The 14695-nt window shown below is 50.4% G+C and overlaps 1 protein-coding gene across 3 annotated transcripts in view; it reads right to left on the bottom strand.

Moving 5' to 3' along the window:
• The window catches only part of GALNT15 (polypeptide N-acetylgalactosaminyltransferase 15), a 40310-nt gene extending 26595 nt beyond the window's left edge, over positions 1 to 13715 (bottom strand). For 2 of the 3 annotated variants that reach the window (XM_002759637.7, XM_078354257.1), the window contains exons 1-2: positions 12656 to 13715; positions 3202 to 3368 (exon numbers count right to left, since the gene is read on the bottom strand). In XM_002759637.7, the coding sequence (XP_002759683.5) occupies positions 3202 to 3368; positions 12656 to 13200 (712 nt within the window). In that variant the 5' untranslated portion in view covers positions 13201 to 13715. Of the gene's footprint in view, positions 1 to 3201; positions 3369 to 5302; positions 5389 to 6883; positions 6988 to 12655 lie in introns of those variants that run through there. The other variant, XM_078354258.1, reaches the window with a different exon arrangement.
• Between the last annotated feature and the right edge of the window lie 980 nt (positions 13716 to 14695).

Below are 14695 nucleotides of genomic sequence, written 5' to 3'. Positions count from 1 at the left end.
GGATGAGAGAAGCTTGTTAGGTGGTGTTCAAGATAAGAATAACTTGATTGTGTGAGTGTGTGTGTGTCTGTGTGCATGTCTGTGTACACACTCACATGCCAAGAGGAACAAGCCAGTGGAAATGGAAGGAATAATGTGTTCACAGAGAAGCTGTGTTCTCCATGAATTCTGGGAAATCGGTATCTCCAGCCCACTGGACTAAGATCTCCCCAAGGGCAGCAGTTGTACCTAATGCATCTCTTCTGCTCCAACCCTTAGCGCAGGGCCTGGCTCACAGTAGGTACTCAGTATATGTGCATTGAACAGAACTGAGCCAAAATGCAAGAATTTCTCCCCAGTTCCCCAGCCCAGAGGTAGCCTTAACTGTGGATACAAACAGCCCAGCTGCTTTGGTAGCTGGATCTCTGGGGAGGCTGGAGAAGGTTAAGGCCGCCCCGCCTGAGAGCCCTCAGGAGACTTCCTACACTCCTTCTGCAGGGGAACAATGTCCTCAGCAGTGGAGGAAAGGATTCCCAGTCACTTGGCTCTTGCAATCTCAGTGGTAAAATGCTGTGCTGATTTGTTACTTTATAATTATTTTTCTGCTAAGATTGTCAGTCCTGGTCCACTCCCTAGAGAGGAACCTCTGTTAGTCAAGCAATTAAAATTTCTGAACTTGCATGTCTGAAAACCAACCCCTCAGTGACTTCACTGGATTTAACACTGCTGAACATAGCATCTTCCTCACCATTCATTCTCCCCTTCCACTGCACTGACAGAACTTGGATGCTGCTCAGGGCACCAAAAGCAGTTATCTCCCAAGACCTGCTCTCACCGCTGGCAGCAGCTCTGGCAGAAATAAACTGGATGAGAGAATTCTGGGAAAGCTATTGTTTTACTATTTATTTTTCCTAAGAGGACAAACTGGATTGGTCTCTGCCTATCTCTTCTTCATCTTTTTCCTACCTGAAATGTGTATGTGATGTCCAGAGACAGAGCAGCACTGTTGTGATTATGAGGCCAAAACCACTCTAAGCATGGTGAAGTGGAAAGCAGATGAAGGCGGTGCCCAATGGCATTACAGTGCTGCCACACCAATCCCACATTGCACCCTATGAGCTTTCTATACTGTAAAGAAAAATAAATCCCTATTCACTGGTGAAAGTCACTGCAGCAGGTTTCTGTTCTATGCAGCCAAATACAGTCCTTCACTGATATTCCCACCAAACACTCATTTCTGAAGCCCTTCTTGGGCTGACTGCTGGTCTCTTTAGCCATACTTCTAACCCTGGTTAGTATTATTTAGGACAGACTTCTAGCAAGAGAGCTTCAGAAGAGATTAGGGAAGAACTTCCAGACTGCAGTGGTGGCTTGGCATTCGCAGAGGGTTTTGAAGCAGGTCTGAGTGGTACAGGGCTTGGGAAAAGCTGGTATGATCCTCAACTCCTTCCTTCCAGAAAGCAGCAGTAATAATGATTTCCACTTGTAAAGGGTCATCGTGGGCTGGGCATCACAAGCATTTTCTGATTTAATGATTCAGTGTGGGCATTACTGCCCAGATGAATACTATCACATGACACTACGCTGTCATGACCACCAGCTTGGCAAGCCATCAGGGTGGCTCTGGGCAACCCGCAGCACCTTTTTGTGTCTCAGTTTTCCTTATAGGTAGAGAAGGGTTGATGAGACCTGCCTCTCTGGGTGGCCAAGAGGATGAAATGAAAACAGCGCTTGTCTGGGATCTAGATCTTGGCGGGAGAGGAACCTGCAGCAATGGAATCAGCGCTGCCCTTGGTTGTGGAAAAGCCCTGCACCCCAATGTGGACAGGAAACATGGGGCCACTAGATGGAGAGCCAGCCCAGTGGTGGGTGCAGAGGGGGAGTTGGCCAGGAGGGAGCAGCTTAATTGCTTAGCTCACTCCGGTGGGGCTGCCATCTCTGAGGTAGCCCATTCCCTGGGGCCCAGCCTCTCCACTTTTCACACTCCTGAGGGGCACAGACATAACACAGCTCATCAAATGGCGAGCACTGGACCACAGGTGTGCTCTTGGGCAGACCCTGCCCCGGTTGAGGGTTTGGAGAGATTCTGGGCACTTTACCAGTCAACCCAGCCCTGTCCTGAACCTGTCCATCCTGTCCATTAGTTCTGCCTCATATGCAACCAGCGGCAACCAGGAACCCCAGGTGTTCCCAGAGCCTCTGGCCAATCTGACTTACTGCTATGGCCAGGCTGGGCCCATCCCTGGAGTGAGGGCCTTAGAAAGAACTAAGAGGCACCTCCCCACCATAGCCCTTCTCAATCTTCCCCTGAGCAAAATGCAAATGTTTGGCTTCTCTTGGAGCATTCTGATCTTCCCACAAGGCCAGAAGGTCTGGCGCAAGCAGGTCATTTAGTTGCGCCAGAAATGTAGGCCTCAGACCCATGCCAAAGACTAGAGCAGAGGCTCTCAAAGTATGGTCCACAGAAAACAGCAGCACCAGCGTCACCTGGATCCTGTTAGAAATGCAAATTATTCAGCCCCACTCCATCTTCAGAAACTCTGGGGGTGGACCCTGCAGTCCATATGTTTAAAATCCCACCAGGTGATTCTGATGCACGCTCAAGTTTGAGAACCACTGAACAAGAAGTCAGGTCGGGGCTTCTCTGCCTCCATCTTCTTCTTTTAGGGCTGTCCCTAGTAGCAAGCTTCCTGTGAGAGGAAGCAGACAGGCAGCTTCTGCAAGTCTGGCCTCTGGGCCTGCCTCTGCTGCCCTTGGCTGACTCCACTGCAGTCTCCTCTCTTCCTTGGGCCCCAGCTTCCTCCTCTGGAAAGTGAGTGGGTCGGTCTAAGCCATGGTGAGTTAAGGACCAATACACATATGCGCGTGTCTGTGAAGTGTGAGCCTCACAACAGGACTGCCTCGTGTGATTCTTCAGTGTCTGGGAGAGGACTGTTGGACTGGGTGGGGCCTGGAAGAGAGATTCCCATGGGATCAGGCTGAGGCCATGCCCCTTGAACCTTCCCCATGGCTGTTTCCCCTGCAGGACTCGGCCACCGCTGCCTCACTGGTTCCACCAGTGGCTCCTCGTTCATAAGTTACTTGCTCATGAATCCTCATCTGGAGGTCTGTACTTGGGGAATCTTGCCTAAAATAGTTCCCAATTTCAATCTTTTGCTTCGGAAACTCCACCCTCCAGGGGGTCAGGCTCACCCAGGTGAGCCTGGAGGAAAGCTGGGCTACCTTGCTGGCTGAGGTCATCCACGAGGATAATCTCCTTCAGGAAGTCCCTGGGCGCTGTGTCGAGGATGCTGTGCACAGTCCTCAGGAGGGTGGACCAGACCTCATCATGGAAACAGAGGATGATGCTGGCTGTGGGCAGGCTGTCCTCAGAAGCCTGCTGCAGACACCTGCAGGGAAGAGAACCAGGGAGCCATGGGGAAGAGAAGGCCACAAGAAACACTCTACACCCTCTCACTCACTCCCCATGCCCTGGCTGGTGCTGCTCCCATAATATGGCTCTCCTTTGGAATCTCTTAAAATTTCCATGTAAAGAGAACCTGTTACACCCCATAGGAGGTAGGGACGTGAAATCAAAGCCAAGACCTGAAGGGTGGGTAGGACACAGCCCAGAGAGAGAGTGTAGGTGGGGAATGGCATGCCTGGCAGGTGTCACAGCCTCTGCTAAGGCCCAGAGGTGGGAAGGGGCTGGCATGTACCAGGAACTGAAGGAAAGACATTCACGGCATTGCTGAGCCATCCAGTGAGGCAGGACATGGCAAAGGCTTTTGAACATTGTCAAGCAATGCCCCAAGTGACTAGGGACTTATGCAGAGGATCCAGGAAGAAATGTATGGTTTCACTGTTAAATATTGAGGCTAGTTTCTCTGTGCTTCAACCAAATATCCAGTGAATATTTACTATCTCGGTTTGTATGTGCCGCTCGTATGTGAAAAGCCCACCCCTGACCTCCTTTGTTCATCCTCTGAATGGGAGCAGTGGGACAGGAACTACCAAAGGCTTTGGAATCAAATCAACCTGGGTTTAATCCCTAATTAGCCAACGCAGGGATGTTTATACCTTTCTCCAGCCCAGTGGTGTGGCCTGGATTGAAAGGGAAAATCTTAGCCTAAGAGAGCTGTTCTGCAGGCTAGCTTTGTATCTTCACATTCCAAGATCAGAGGAGTCTGGTGTCTTGTGTTTACACACACATGCACACCCTCTTTTCATATAGCTCCAGGATCCCGTGTGAACTTGGAAAAATGCATTTGGATGATGGCTCTGAAGAGAATGAGTCACAGCATTGCACCAGATGGCCTGGCTGTGTACTGATGTTCTTCCCTCCCTCCCCTTGCCTGGCCGGAGTAGAAAGGTTTCTGCTAGGTTTCCTAAAGCTGTTTTGGGAATACTGACTCCCAGTTTCTACCAAATCAGCAGAGGCTCCCCACCTGGGCAGGCTTCCCTATCTCAGCCCTGATCTCACTGATGTACCAGCCCAGTTGCTTGTCTGCATTCCCCAGTGTACCCCAAGTTTCTTGGGGTTGGGGCTGGGTCTTGCTTACCTTCTTACTTCTGATAATTATCAAATAAATATTTGTTCACTGATGGAAGGAAGATGCTGATTTTGTTCTCAGGGAGTATATAAGCTGGTTGTCAAGATTAACAGGGGAGTAATCCCATAGAACCAAGTTCCTATATTATAAGAAAATCCCAGTTTGCTTGTCGTTTATGGCAGTTATCTTGGAAACACCATACCAACTTCTAGGCCAGGCCTGAGGCTGCTAGGGGTGGAACACAGCCTGGAGCTGAGCCCTTGGAGGAATGGATGAAGGAGCGTACGGGTAAGAGAGATGGGAGGAAAGAGCCGGAGTCTGCAGTGGAGGCTGACGCTGCCAGCCCATCATTCTCCATCAGTGGACACAGGTCACATCGTACGTGCCATCCCCTTCTCTTTGTGCGGATTCTCCAAAGTCCCACAGCTCACTTCTGAGGAGTTCAGGGGATCCTTGGCTTGCTCTCATCCTGACCCCTACCTCTGAATCAGAGACAGGTACAGACTGGGAGTCACTGGTCTGAACACTGACCAGAGGTCTGTGAAGCATCCTGGAGCCCTCGTTCCACCTGACACGGACAGCCTCCCCGGGCTAGTGACCAGAGAAACCTGCCAGATCCTCCATCTCAACATGTATGATCTTCAGACATGCAAAAAGTGAGCAGTTGATAGCAAGTCACAGAACAGACAGTAAGCCAAAGATGGGGCAGCAGAAGCCAAGAGGTAGCTCGGTGTCTCTCCAGTGTCCATATGCCCTTAAACCACCCTGGACCTTGTTAAATGCAGACTCACATCAAGTAGGTCTAGGATGGGGCCGAGATTCTGCATTTCTGGTGAGCTCCCAGGTAATGCTGATGCTGTTGGTTCCTGGACCACAGCTAGAGTAGAGGGCAGTGGTTGTTAGTGACAAGACAATAGGAGGTGAGCTGACAGATGCAAGGAATACTCGGCCAGGTGCTTGGGCCCTGCTGAAGGATGTCAGGAAGGCCAAGTCCCCAAAGGAACTATGGACCGTGGGTGTCCCTCCTGTCCCCCTCCCTCAGCCTTGCCTGGACAGGTCCCTGTTCCTTATACCTATATAAACTTGTATAACTCCATCACCCTAACTGACTTGAGCATCTCTGCTCTTAGTCACCTAAAATGGCCTAGGAAGTGGTCCTCAGCCTGGCTGCACATTAGAATCACTTAGAGTGAGTTCCTGGGAATCACATTTACTCAGTGCAGACTGGAGCCTTGGCACGACGATTCTTTGGTTTTAATGTGAGTCGGGGCCATGAACCACCGGCCTCATAATAGCTCTCAAACTTTGACAGGAATGAAAATCACCTAGGGATCCTGTTAAAATGGAGATTTCATCTGGTAGGTTCAAGCAGGGCCTGAGGGGTCTGCATTTCTGAGGCTGCAGGCCTGAAGACCACACTGGGAGTGGCACCGGAGTAAATAATATTGATAGCCCTCACCCCAGGAATTATAAAAGACAAGGTGTAGGTTAACCATGTCTAATCTAACCCCCAAGGCCAGCTGGGTTTGTACTGAAGAGCAAGACCCTCCTACACGTGCTATGGTGTTATATGTACCATATAACCCATAAAATGGGTTATATGTACTCAGCCATGTCTACACTGCAACCCCATTGAGGAATAATGATCCAGAGTGGAGGTCCAGAGGAGGCATTGCCTCTGCTGCAGCCACCGTGGCTGAAAGCTTGGTGTTTGTGGCATCCCTTCATGACTTGGCCAGCCAGGCCCCATAAGCACCACTCACACTGCCCACACTGGGTTGTCTTCCCTCTTCTGTGGGGGGACTGGAGCTGAGTTCCAGTCCTGGGTCTCAAGGCCTGCCTGTTCCTGTTCTCGTCCCTCATCCCGAAAGCCATGTCTACCCTCTCAGGTTTACTAATGCCCTGTCAGCTGCCTCCTCCCTCTTTTGCAGGCCAGGCTATCGGAGCCAACAAGGGGTGTGGGAGTCATCTTGGGGTGAATCACTGCCTGGCAGGGCAGAGGCTTTGCAGGGAACTGAGTGGACCCTGCGTGGATTGCAACACCATCTTCTACTTGACAACAAAGCTACAGCCAAGGCGATTCTCCTTCCCCTGCCCTTGCCTCTGACCCCCTGCCCAACATGGCCACTGGGGCAGGAGGGAGGGAACAAAGGAGAAGATACCCCTCCCAGCTCTCCCCACTGGCTGTGAAGAGCCATGGCCACCTGGGGCTTTGCAGCCCTGGTGCTCAGCCTGGCTGCACGATAGAACCACCTGGGGAGTTTTAAGCTCTTGATGCCCAGTCCTCACCCTAGACCAACTAAATAGAAATCCTTGGAAGTGGAGCATGAGTATGAATAGTCTTTAAGACTTTCCAGATAATTCCAATGTACCTGCACATTTGCGATGATTTAGCAGTCTCCAGGGCCGAAAACAACTTTTCAATCAGAGAAAGGACAGCAATGTGATATCCACAGCTCCATTTTTCTCCATCTCTCCAACTTACTCTGAGGCCATTTACTCAAGAATGTGAAAAGGGCAACTTCTGTTTTAACTTAATACAGGGTGGAAAATCATCACATGTTATATCTTATCTTCTCTATAACCTTATGCAAGGGTGTTATCCCATTTTACAGTTGAAGAACTGAGGTTCAGAGAGGTTGAGTGACTTGTACAAGGTCACACAGTAACACATGGTACCAGAATTCACACCAGGGAAACACAGGCTGAACCATAAAGGCAAGTTAAAAGCAGGTAACACACAGCCAGCTACCGCTGAGCTAACATTTATGTTTAAGTATAAGCCCCCGGGGCCAGAAGGAAGCCTGTTCCTCTCTGCTCTTTCTCTGTTTTCTGACTAGTATTACTTCCTATGTGGAAACTTCCCAAACTCTAGCGGCTTTCCACTCACTTTCGCTACCAGTACTTCCCCAGACTACCTGGCATCAGCTTTAAAAACTCAGATTCCTGGGCTCCAACTCAGAACTCTGGAGCAGGGGAGTGAGGGGGCTGAACATCTACGTGTTTAACAAGCAACACAGGGGGATGGATGTGCACTTGCTTTTGGGCCGTCGTGATATGGCTCCTCGCTGCTGAAAAATGTGCTCTGGGCCGGGCACGGTGGTGCACGCCTGTAATCCCAGCACTTGGAGACTGAGACAGGCGGATCACCTGAGGTCAGGAGTTCAAGACCAGCCTAACCAACAGGGAGAAACACCATCTCTACTAAAAATACAAAATTAGCCGGGTGTGGTGGCACTCGCCTATAATCCCAGCTTCTCAGGAGGCTGAGGCAGGAGAATCACTTGAACCCGGGAGGCGGAGTTTGCCTTGAGCAGAGATCGTGCCATTGCACTCCAGCATGGGTAACAAGAGCAAAACTCCATCTCAAGAAAAAGAAAAAAAAAAAAGAAAAATGTGCTCTGTAGGCCAGCAGTGCTGCTGCCAACTTGGAGTGCTTTTGATAGCAACGGCGCAGCCGAGACTGCACTCCTGACCTGCTGAATTTGACGCTGCATTTTAATAGGATGCCTAGATGACTTGCATGCCCTTTAAAGTTTGAGGAGCACTGCTCTGGCCACTCAGTTTGGCATAAAGAGTGTGCCTTAGAGCAGAGGATTTCAAAGTGTCTCTGGCTCAGTGGCAGCAGCAGCAGCAGTACCAGGAGCTCACAGAAATGGAAATGTTGAATCAGAAACTACAGGAATGGAGGCCAGGAATCTGTTATTTTAACAAGCCCTCTAGGTGTTCCGATGCGCACTCGCATTGGAGAGGCACAGCCCTAGATGTAGATTACAACGCACTGGCGCACACAGCAGCCTCTTTGATCCTAGGAATCCATTGCCCCTGCACTGGATGCCAGGATGATCAAAGGAGAGCTGGGCCTGGAGGAACTTTGAAAGCCGGGCTGTAGGAGGCTAAATGGGCAGGGCTGCTTCCTCCCGCCTCTTCTTTGACAGCAGCTTTGAAGGGCTGAGTTAATCCTATTCCTGCTTGTGGTTCCATCACGCGCCCTTCTCTATCTTGCCTGTGTATTCATTCACTTTTATCCCCACTTCTGCCCCAGGACCCTCCTTTTCCCTCAACACAACCATTCCATTGAGTTTGATCTGTCCTGTAAAGAATGGGTTGGTTAGTGTGCATGGATTTACATTCTCCTAATGATACAGTGCTGTAGGCCTCTTTCCGTGCCTGACTTTTTCACTCAGCGGGGGATTTTTAAGGTCTCCCTTCACTGTTAAATGTACCCAGAGTCTGTTGCTTCTAACTCAGGCTGAGTATCTCATAGGGTGCACCCAGTTCCTTCTGCCCTGTGAAGAGACACCCAGGTGGCTTCCAGATCCTCAGCACCACCAAGGATGCTGTGATAAGCATTTCCCCAAGTGTCTCCCTATGGACCTGTGTGAGTTCTCCCCATTTTAAGATGGAAAAACTTGAAACACTTCCAGCCCGTGTGACTTGTCCAATCTCTGCTCTGGGGAGTGGCGAACTTGCAGACTGGAGCATGGTGGTGAAGAGTGTGACTTTGGTGTCATACTCACCTGGTCAGATAACCTGGCACCAGTCCCTCCACCTTTTTGTGTCTCAGTTTCCTCATCCATGAAATGAAACCTACATTATAGGTTCTCTATGAAGAGTTAAAGACAAAAACCACTTAGCAGAGTCTCTAGCACATAGTAAGTGCTCAATAAACATTCCCTTTAATTGTGCCTCTCTTTCCAGAGACTGTCTTTTGACCTCTTTTCCCCTGATATTTTTATTTTTTGCTCTGGTTTCATGGTAATTTTCCTCAAATGCCACCTATTCAAACTGACCTCCAGAAATGACCCTAGAGGTACTCAGAAAAGGCCTGTGGCCTGGGCAGGGGGGAAAGGACAACAGGTAGGGCTAGTTTGGGCGTTTTGGTGAAGGAACTGGGCCAGAGGGACTTGTCTGGGTTAGGAGTCAAGAATGGAATTACAGGAGACTCTGTGGCCAGGGATCGCACGGGGTGCGCTGCAGCTGGAGGCACTGGCCCCTGATATCCTAGCATTCCCCTGGCTTTGGTGGGAAAGCAGCTGTGCAGGGCCCACATACAGCAGGCACTTAACACATGGCCGTTTCTCTTATGTGCTGTATTGTGGTCCAGATTTAAAGGGGTAGGAGCAGAAGAGTCCTGTCACCCTGGGGGGAGGATGGAGATCGTTGCTTTGCTTTGCAGGGACTGTCCTGTGTACGCAGGCGAGGAATCCAGGGAAGGGAAGGCTCCAGAGCTTGAACCTGACTGGAAAGGGGAGTCTGTGACCAAGGCCTGGGCTGCACAGGTTGCATGCCTTAGCCTGGGCCAGCAGAGGGCGCTGAGCACCTCCGCACAGAGCTGGCGGCAGTCCCGTACAACCCCGGCAAACTGGGAGTTAAGAGAATCCAATTTTCTCGCTTCCCAGGGTTAAGGGGTTCCCCCACCCCCAACTGGGACTTTCAGTGCTAAAATCAGGGACGTCTCAGGCAAATCAAGACGAGTTGGTTACTCTGGCTGGAAGAAGCAACTGCTGACGTGTTGCTCACACACAAACACACGTGCACATCACACACAGCACAAAATGTACCCAGACTTGCACCACACACCTCGCAGTGCACATCACACACTCATGAACATCGCACTACATGCACAACACACACGACATGCTTGTACAGACACATGTATCACTTGTCACACATTTATAACACAAGCAACACACAAATACATATGCATACATGTACCATGAAAACATGGAAAACACTGCACCACACACAGGCACAGTACCTGTGCACATCACACCACATACACAAGATACACAATATACGCATATATCATACCTGTGCACACTACACACACAGCACCCACAAATACATGCACAGCACACACAGCACAAATTTACCTGTATTTGTGCCACATACAGCATACCCATGCACTTCATGCCACATGCATAATAAACATAATACACCTGAACACACATGCATACACCATTCACACAACGCACTTATAGCGCAATGCACCACGCACAATCCACACACTCACACTCTACACACAGAAGCACGGCATACACAAGAAACAGTCACAACTCAGTACCTGTGCACACATGCACCACATAAACATATCTAAAACAAAGAGCAAATTGCAACACACATGCAGGTGAACAATGCATGTAGCATCACCCCAATACACAATACATATATGAACCGTGCAAATACATGCAGATTAACACACATGCACACAACACATTGCACACAACTCACACCTGTGCGTATACCACATACACAAAGATGCACCAAGCATATACGCACCACATAATGCAGAATACATGCACGTACTACACATAACATACATGCACATCCATTTAGTACATATAACGCAATGCACACACAACACAGAGAATATATACAACCCACAGGCACAAACACACATAGACCATGCACGCACAAATATGCATATGCACTGCACATTTGCACTATGCAGACACACAGTCACACACACACACCACTTTGCTAGCCACAGACCCTCTTGTTTCAGGCAATATTTCTTATTGGCAAAAGGAGGATCCTTGTTCTTGCTCCAGGCCAATGAATAACAGCGTCAAAAAATTTGCAAACTATTTATTTGTTCACTCAACAATCACTTCTTTACTGCATGTTGGGCTTTGGGATGTACAGTACAAATCCAGTCCTGACCTTGCAAGGGGCTCACAGCCCGGCAGGGAAAGCAGGCGTTGACTGATAAATACATCAATGGTCATTTGGCTTTAGTTGTAGTAAGTGCTATGAGTTAAAACTCCAGGGTGCAAGGGGGGCACAAAACTAGAACGGGGTGGGAATTTCCTGGAAAGAGCTTTTAAAGGCAAGGCTTGAAATCAGTGTAATGGGGTTGGAATGAATGGAAGTAGGGTGAGGTGAGTGGGGCACCCCAGGCACACAGTTTAAGGAGGGGTTCCCTCCCGCTGCTACCTCTGCAATTGCATGCCCTTGAGTGTGAGTGGCTGCGCAGCCAGGCTGAGGGGAACTAGACCAGGGAGCCGAGGAGTATGTGGCCCTGCTGCCAACTGCCGCTCTGCACAGACACTGTCACCTCAAGGGTTAGAGGATATGTTTGCTTTCCGGGAAACTCTCCAGGCTCTGGGAGGAGCAATGGTTTATAGGAAAAGGGACCTAAATCACCAAACTAAAACTAACCAGCTGCCTTGTTCCCTGGATGCTGGGAACCAAGGCTCCTTCCTCAGTGGCCAGCTATGGTGACAGTAAGGGGGCAGGAGGTGGAGGATAGGCAGCATCTCCCTGGGCACAGCTCTGTACATTACCTACACTTCTCAGCTTCCCTCCTGGGGCTGGGGCTGCCCTGGCATGGTAAGTAGCAGTCAGCACAGTATTCTGGCTCTCAGGCACTGACTGCTTTTCTTAGTCTAGTGGCCCAAGGAGGGTGGCACGAAGTGTGGGCCAGGCCAACTGGAGCTTGCATGCCCGCATTCAAATCCTGACTTAGTTACCTACTAGCAGTGTGACTGGGAAAGCCAGTTGGCCTTGTTTTCATACCTATAAAATAAGCATGACGATACTATTCGCACCCATCTTGCAGAGCTGTGAGAGCTTTCCAGGACTCCATGAGTTAATACACTAAAAGCTTGTAAAGCAAAGCCAGGCACATGGGAAGAGCCCCCTAAATGTAAACTGCAGTTGTTATTTTGATCCAAACTAAAAGCAAACACTAACAATAACCTTAAAATCAAATGTAGTGGTCAGAGGGTTAGAATTGGAGAATGTCTGCTCTAACCTACCTTCTGTGTTATTCAGATAAACCATTCGACCTACAGACAGAGGAACTAGAACCCAGGACAGAGAAGAGAATGAACAAGCTAGAGTTCTCACTTTCTTCTCTCTAGGGCAACAGTTCTCACCTAAAGGGCTTGTTCATACAGAACACTGAACCCACCCAGGCTTTCTTGTTCAGCAGGCCTGGGATGGGGTCTGAGAATCTGCATTTCTGAGAACCCATCAGTGCCCAGGGGATGCTGGTGCTGCTGGCCCAGGTAGCGCATCTTGGAAAGCACTTGCCCTAAGGACAGGAGAGGCAGAGTATGGAAAGCTGGCATCCCTGAGATCACTCCCACCTGATCATGTCCTGGGATCAAGGAAGGGGAAACAAGGGCCTTACTTACAGCGGATGCCGCGCCTCAGGCAGAGCCCTCTGGAGGGGGACGCGGGCACTGAGTGCTTCGTGGAGGCCACGTGGGTCCAAGCTGAATGGGGTCAGCTCCTCTTCTTCAGATGCCTCCCCGTTCTCCTCCTCGGTCCCCCAGTCCCTCTCTGTGGCTTCCTCATCCCGCCTCCTGCTCGGCTGCTTGATGAGCCGGTAGCTGACACCTCTCCTGCCCCGACTCTGGTTCCTTCTGGCCCTGGGTAAGGCCACAGCCACCAGCAGCTGATCCTCCCGCAGTGAGATAAAGGGTGGCAGGCCCTCCAGAGGGCTGTACTCCTCGCCCTCATCCTCAGCCTCCAGTACCCAATCCTGGGGTTCCCCAAAGTCCAGGCGGTATCTGGCTTCAGGGCTGTGCTTGCTGGCTTGGGCTGTGACCGTCTGGTGCAGGGTGTGCGGGGGAGGGTGCAACATCGCCACCATCATCAGGACGCATCCCAGCATCAGGAGCAGCAGGAGGAATTGGAGTCTGCATGGTCCGTGCCTGTATCGCTTCCTTAGGAGCATGTTGCTGGAACTTGCCAAGTGCAACAGGTCATGTTCAAGTTTGCTTTCTCCCGCTCCAGGCTCCTTCAAGCTTGCAGCAGAACCTGGGTTGCTCCTTCCATCTGGAAGGTTTTTTGCCAGTCACTTAACCTGCTCCTGACATTTGCCAACAGCGTGTGTAAGACCTGCTTCCACTTACAATCAGAAAACCACAGGACCCAAGATTCACCCCAAGTCCTCTCTGAGTGGATTTCTTTAATTGCCTTCTGAAAGAAAGCCCATTCACAGGGACTTCAAACTGACTTGCTTCCCTCCCTTACCCCGGTTTTCTCCTTGGGGAAAAAAAATAATGATTCTGCTCAGGTGTTTCTTTCCCCCTTTGCACAAATAGGTTGCTATGAGGTGTCTGGGATGAGCTGGTGGGTTCTCAGTCAAGCAGGGCTGACAGCCGTCCCTCTTTGGACGCTTCCAGTCGGGTCAGATCAACAGATGTAAAGCCGGCAGGCAGTGCCTGGTTTCCTTTCACACATAGCTCCACTCAGCCGAGAGCCCTCTGCCAGACACAGCCCGGAGCCAAGCGTGCGCCTCGCTCCTGGTCCTAATGCCCTCACTGTTCCCAGGCTTTGCACAGTTCAGCGTCATCACTGCTACAGCCAAATCAAAACAGGAATATCCTGAGTTCAAAAGGAAAGAACATTCCCTCCTGATTCAGAAAGCCTGTATATGTGGCATAGATGCCAGGAGCTGCAGCTGTCCATTTGCACCCTCGGCCTCCCACGGGGGATCAGCCAAACCAGACTGGACTCTCCTTCCCCTTCCTGGGGACCACTGTCCCTGTCCTGAAAATGAGGATGCTAAGGGAGATGGTCATGCCAGTCCCTCCTGCCCCCACAAGAGCAGCTGAATCCCTACTCTGCCCTGGCCACTGACGGGGATGCTGGAAAAGGAGTGGCATGTTCCTTCCATCATAAGGCTCCCTTCATTCAACCAACACGTAATTAATGAGCACATGCTATGTGCCAAAACTGTTCTGGGAACTGGAAGTACAGCAATGAATAACACAGACAAAAATGTGTGTCTCATGGAGCTTGCAGTCTAGTGAGAGATACAATTAAAACTATCCCCTGGGTCAGATGGTGATGCGGATGAAGGCAAAAAGTCAGAGCATGGACGGGGCTGAGGAGCATGCACTGGGCTTGGAAATGGACATTGAGTGGTGGAGAAAGGTTTCATGGAAGAGTTAGCATTTGTGTAAAGAAGGCGGCTGCACAGCTGTGTGACATTGAGCGTTCGGGGCAGAGAGAATGAGAATATGAACCTTCCGAGGCAAGAGTGTGCCGGCGCGTCTGAGGAACAGCAGCAGGCCAGCATGGCTGAAGCAAAGCGCGCATGGTGGAACCTGATGGCAAGTAGAATAAGAGAGGCAAGGGAGGCAGGAGGACCGTGTAGGGCACCCCCTGGTTGCACTGAAGGGACTTTGGCTTTTCCTTTGAGAGGGGAGTCCTCAGAGGAGAGA

Source organism: Callithrix jacchus, chromosome 17, assembly GCF_049354715.1.
Source record: "Callithrix jacchus isolate 240 chromosome 17, calJac240_pri, whole genome shotgun sequence".
In the NCBI taxonomy this organism is placed as follows: domain Eukaryota; kingdom Metazoa; phylum Chordata; class Mammalia; order Primates; family Cebidae; genus Callithrix; species Callithrix jacchus.
The sequence above is the reverse complement of the archived record's forward strand: the minus strand, read 5'-3'. Positions and strand labels throughout refer to the sequence as shown.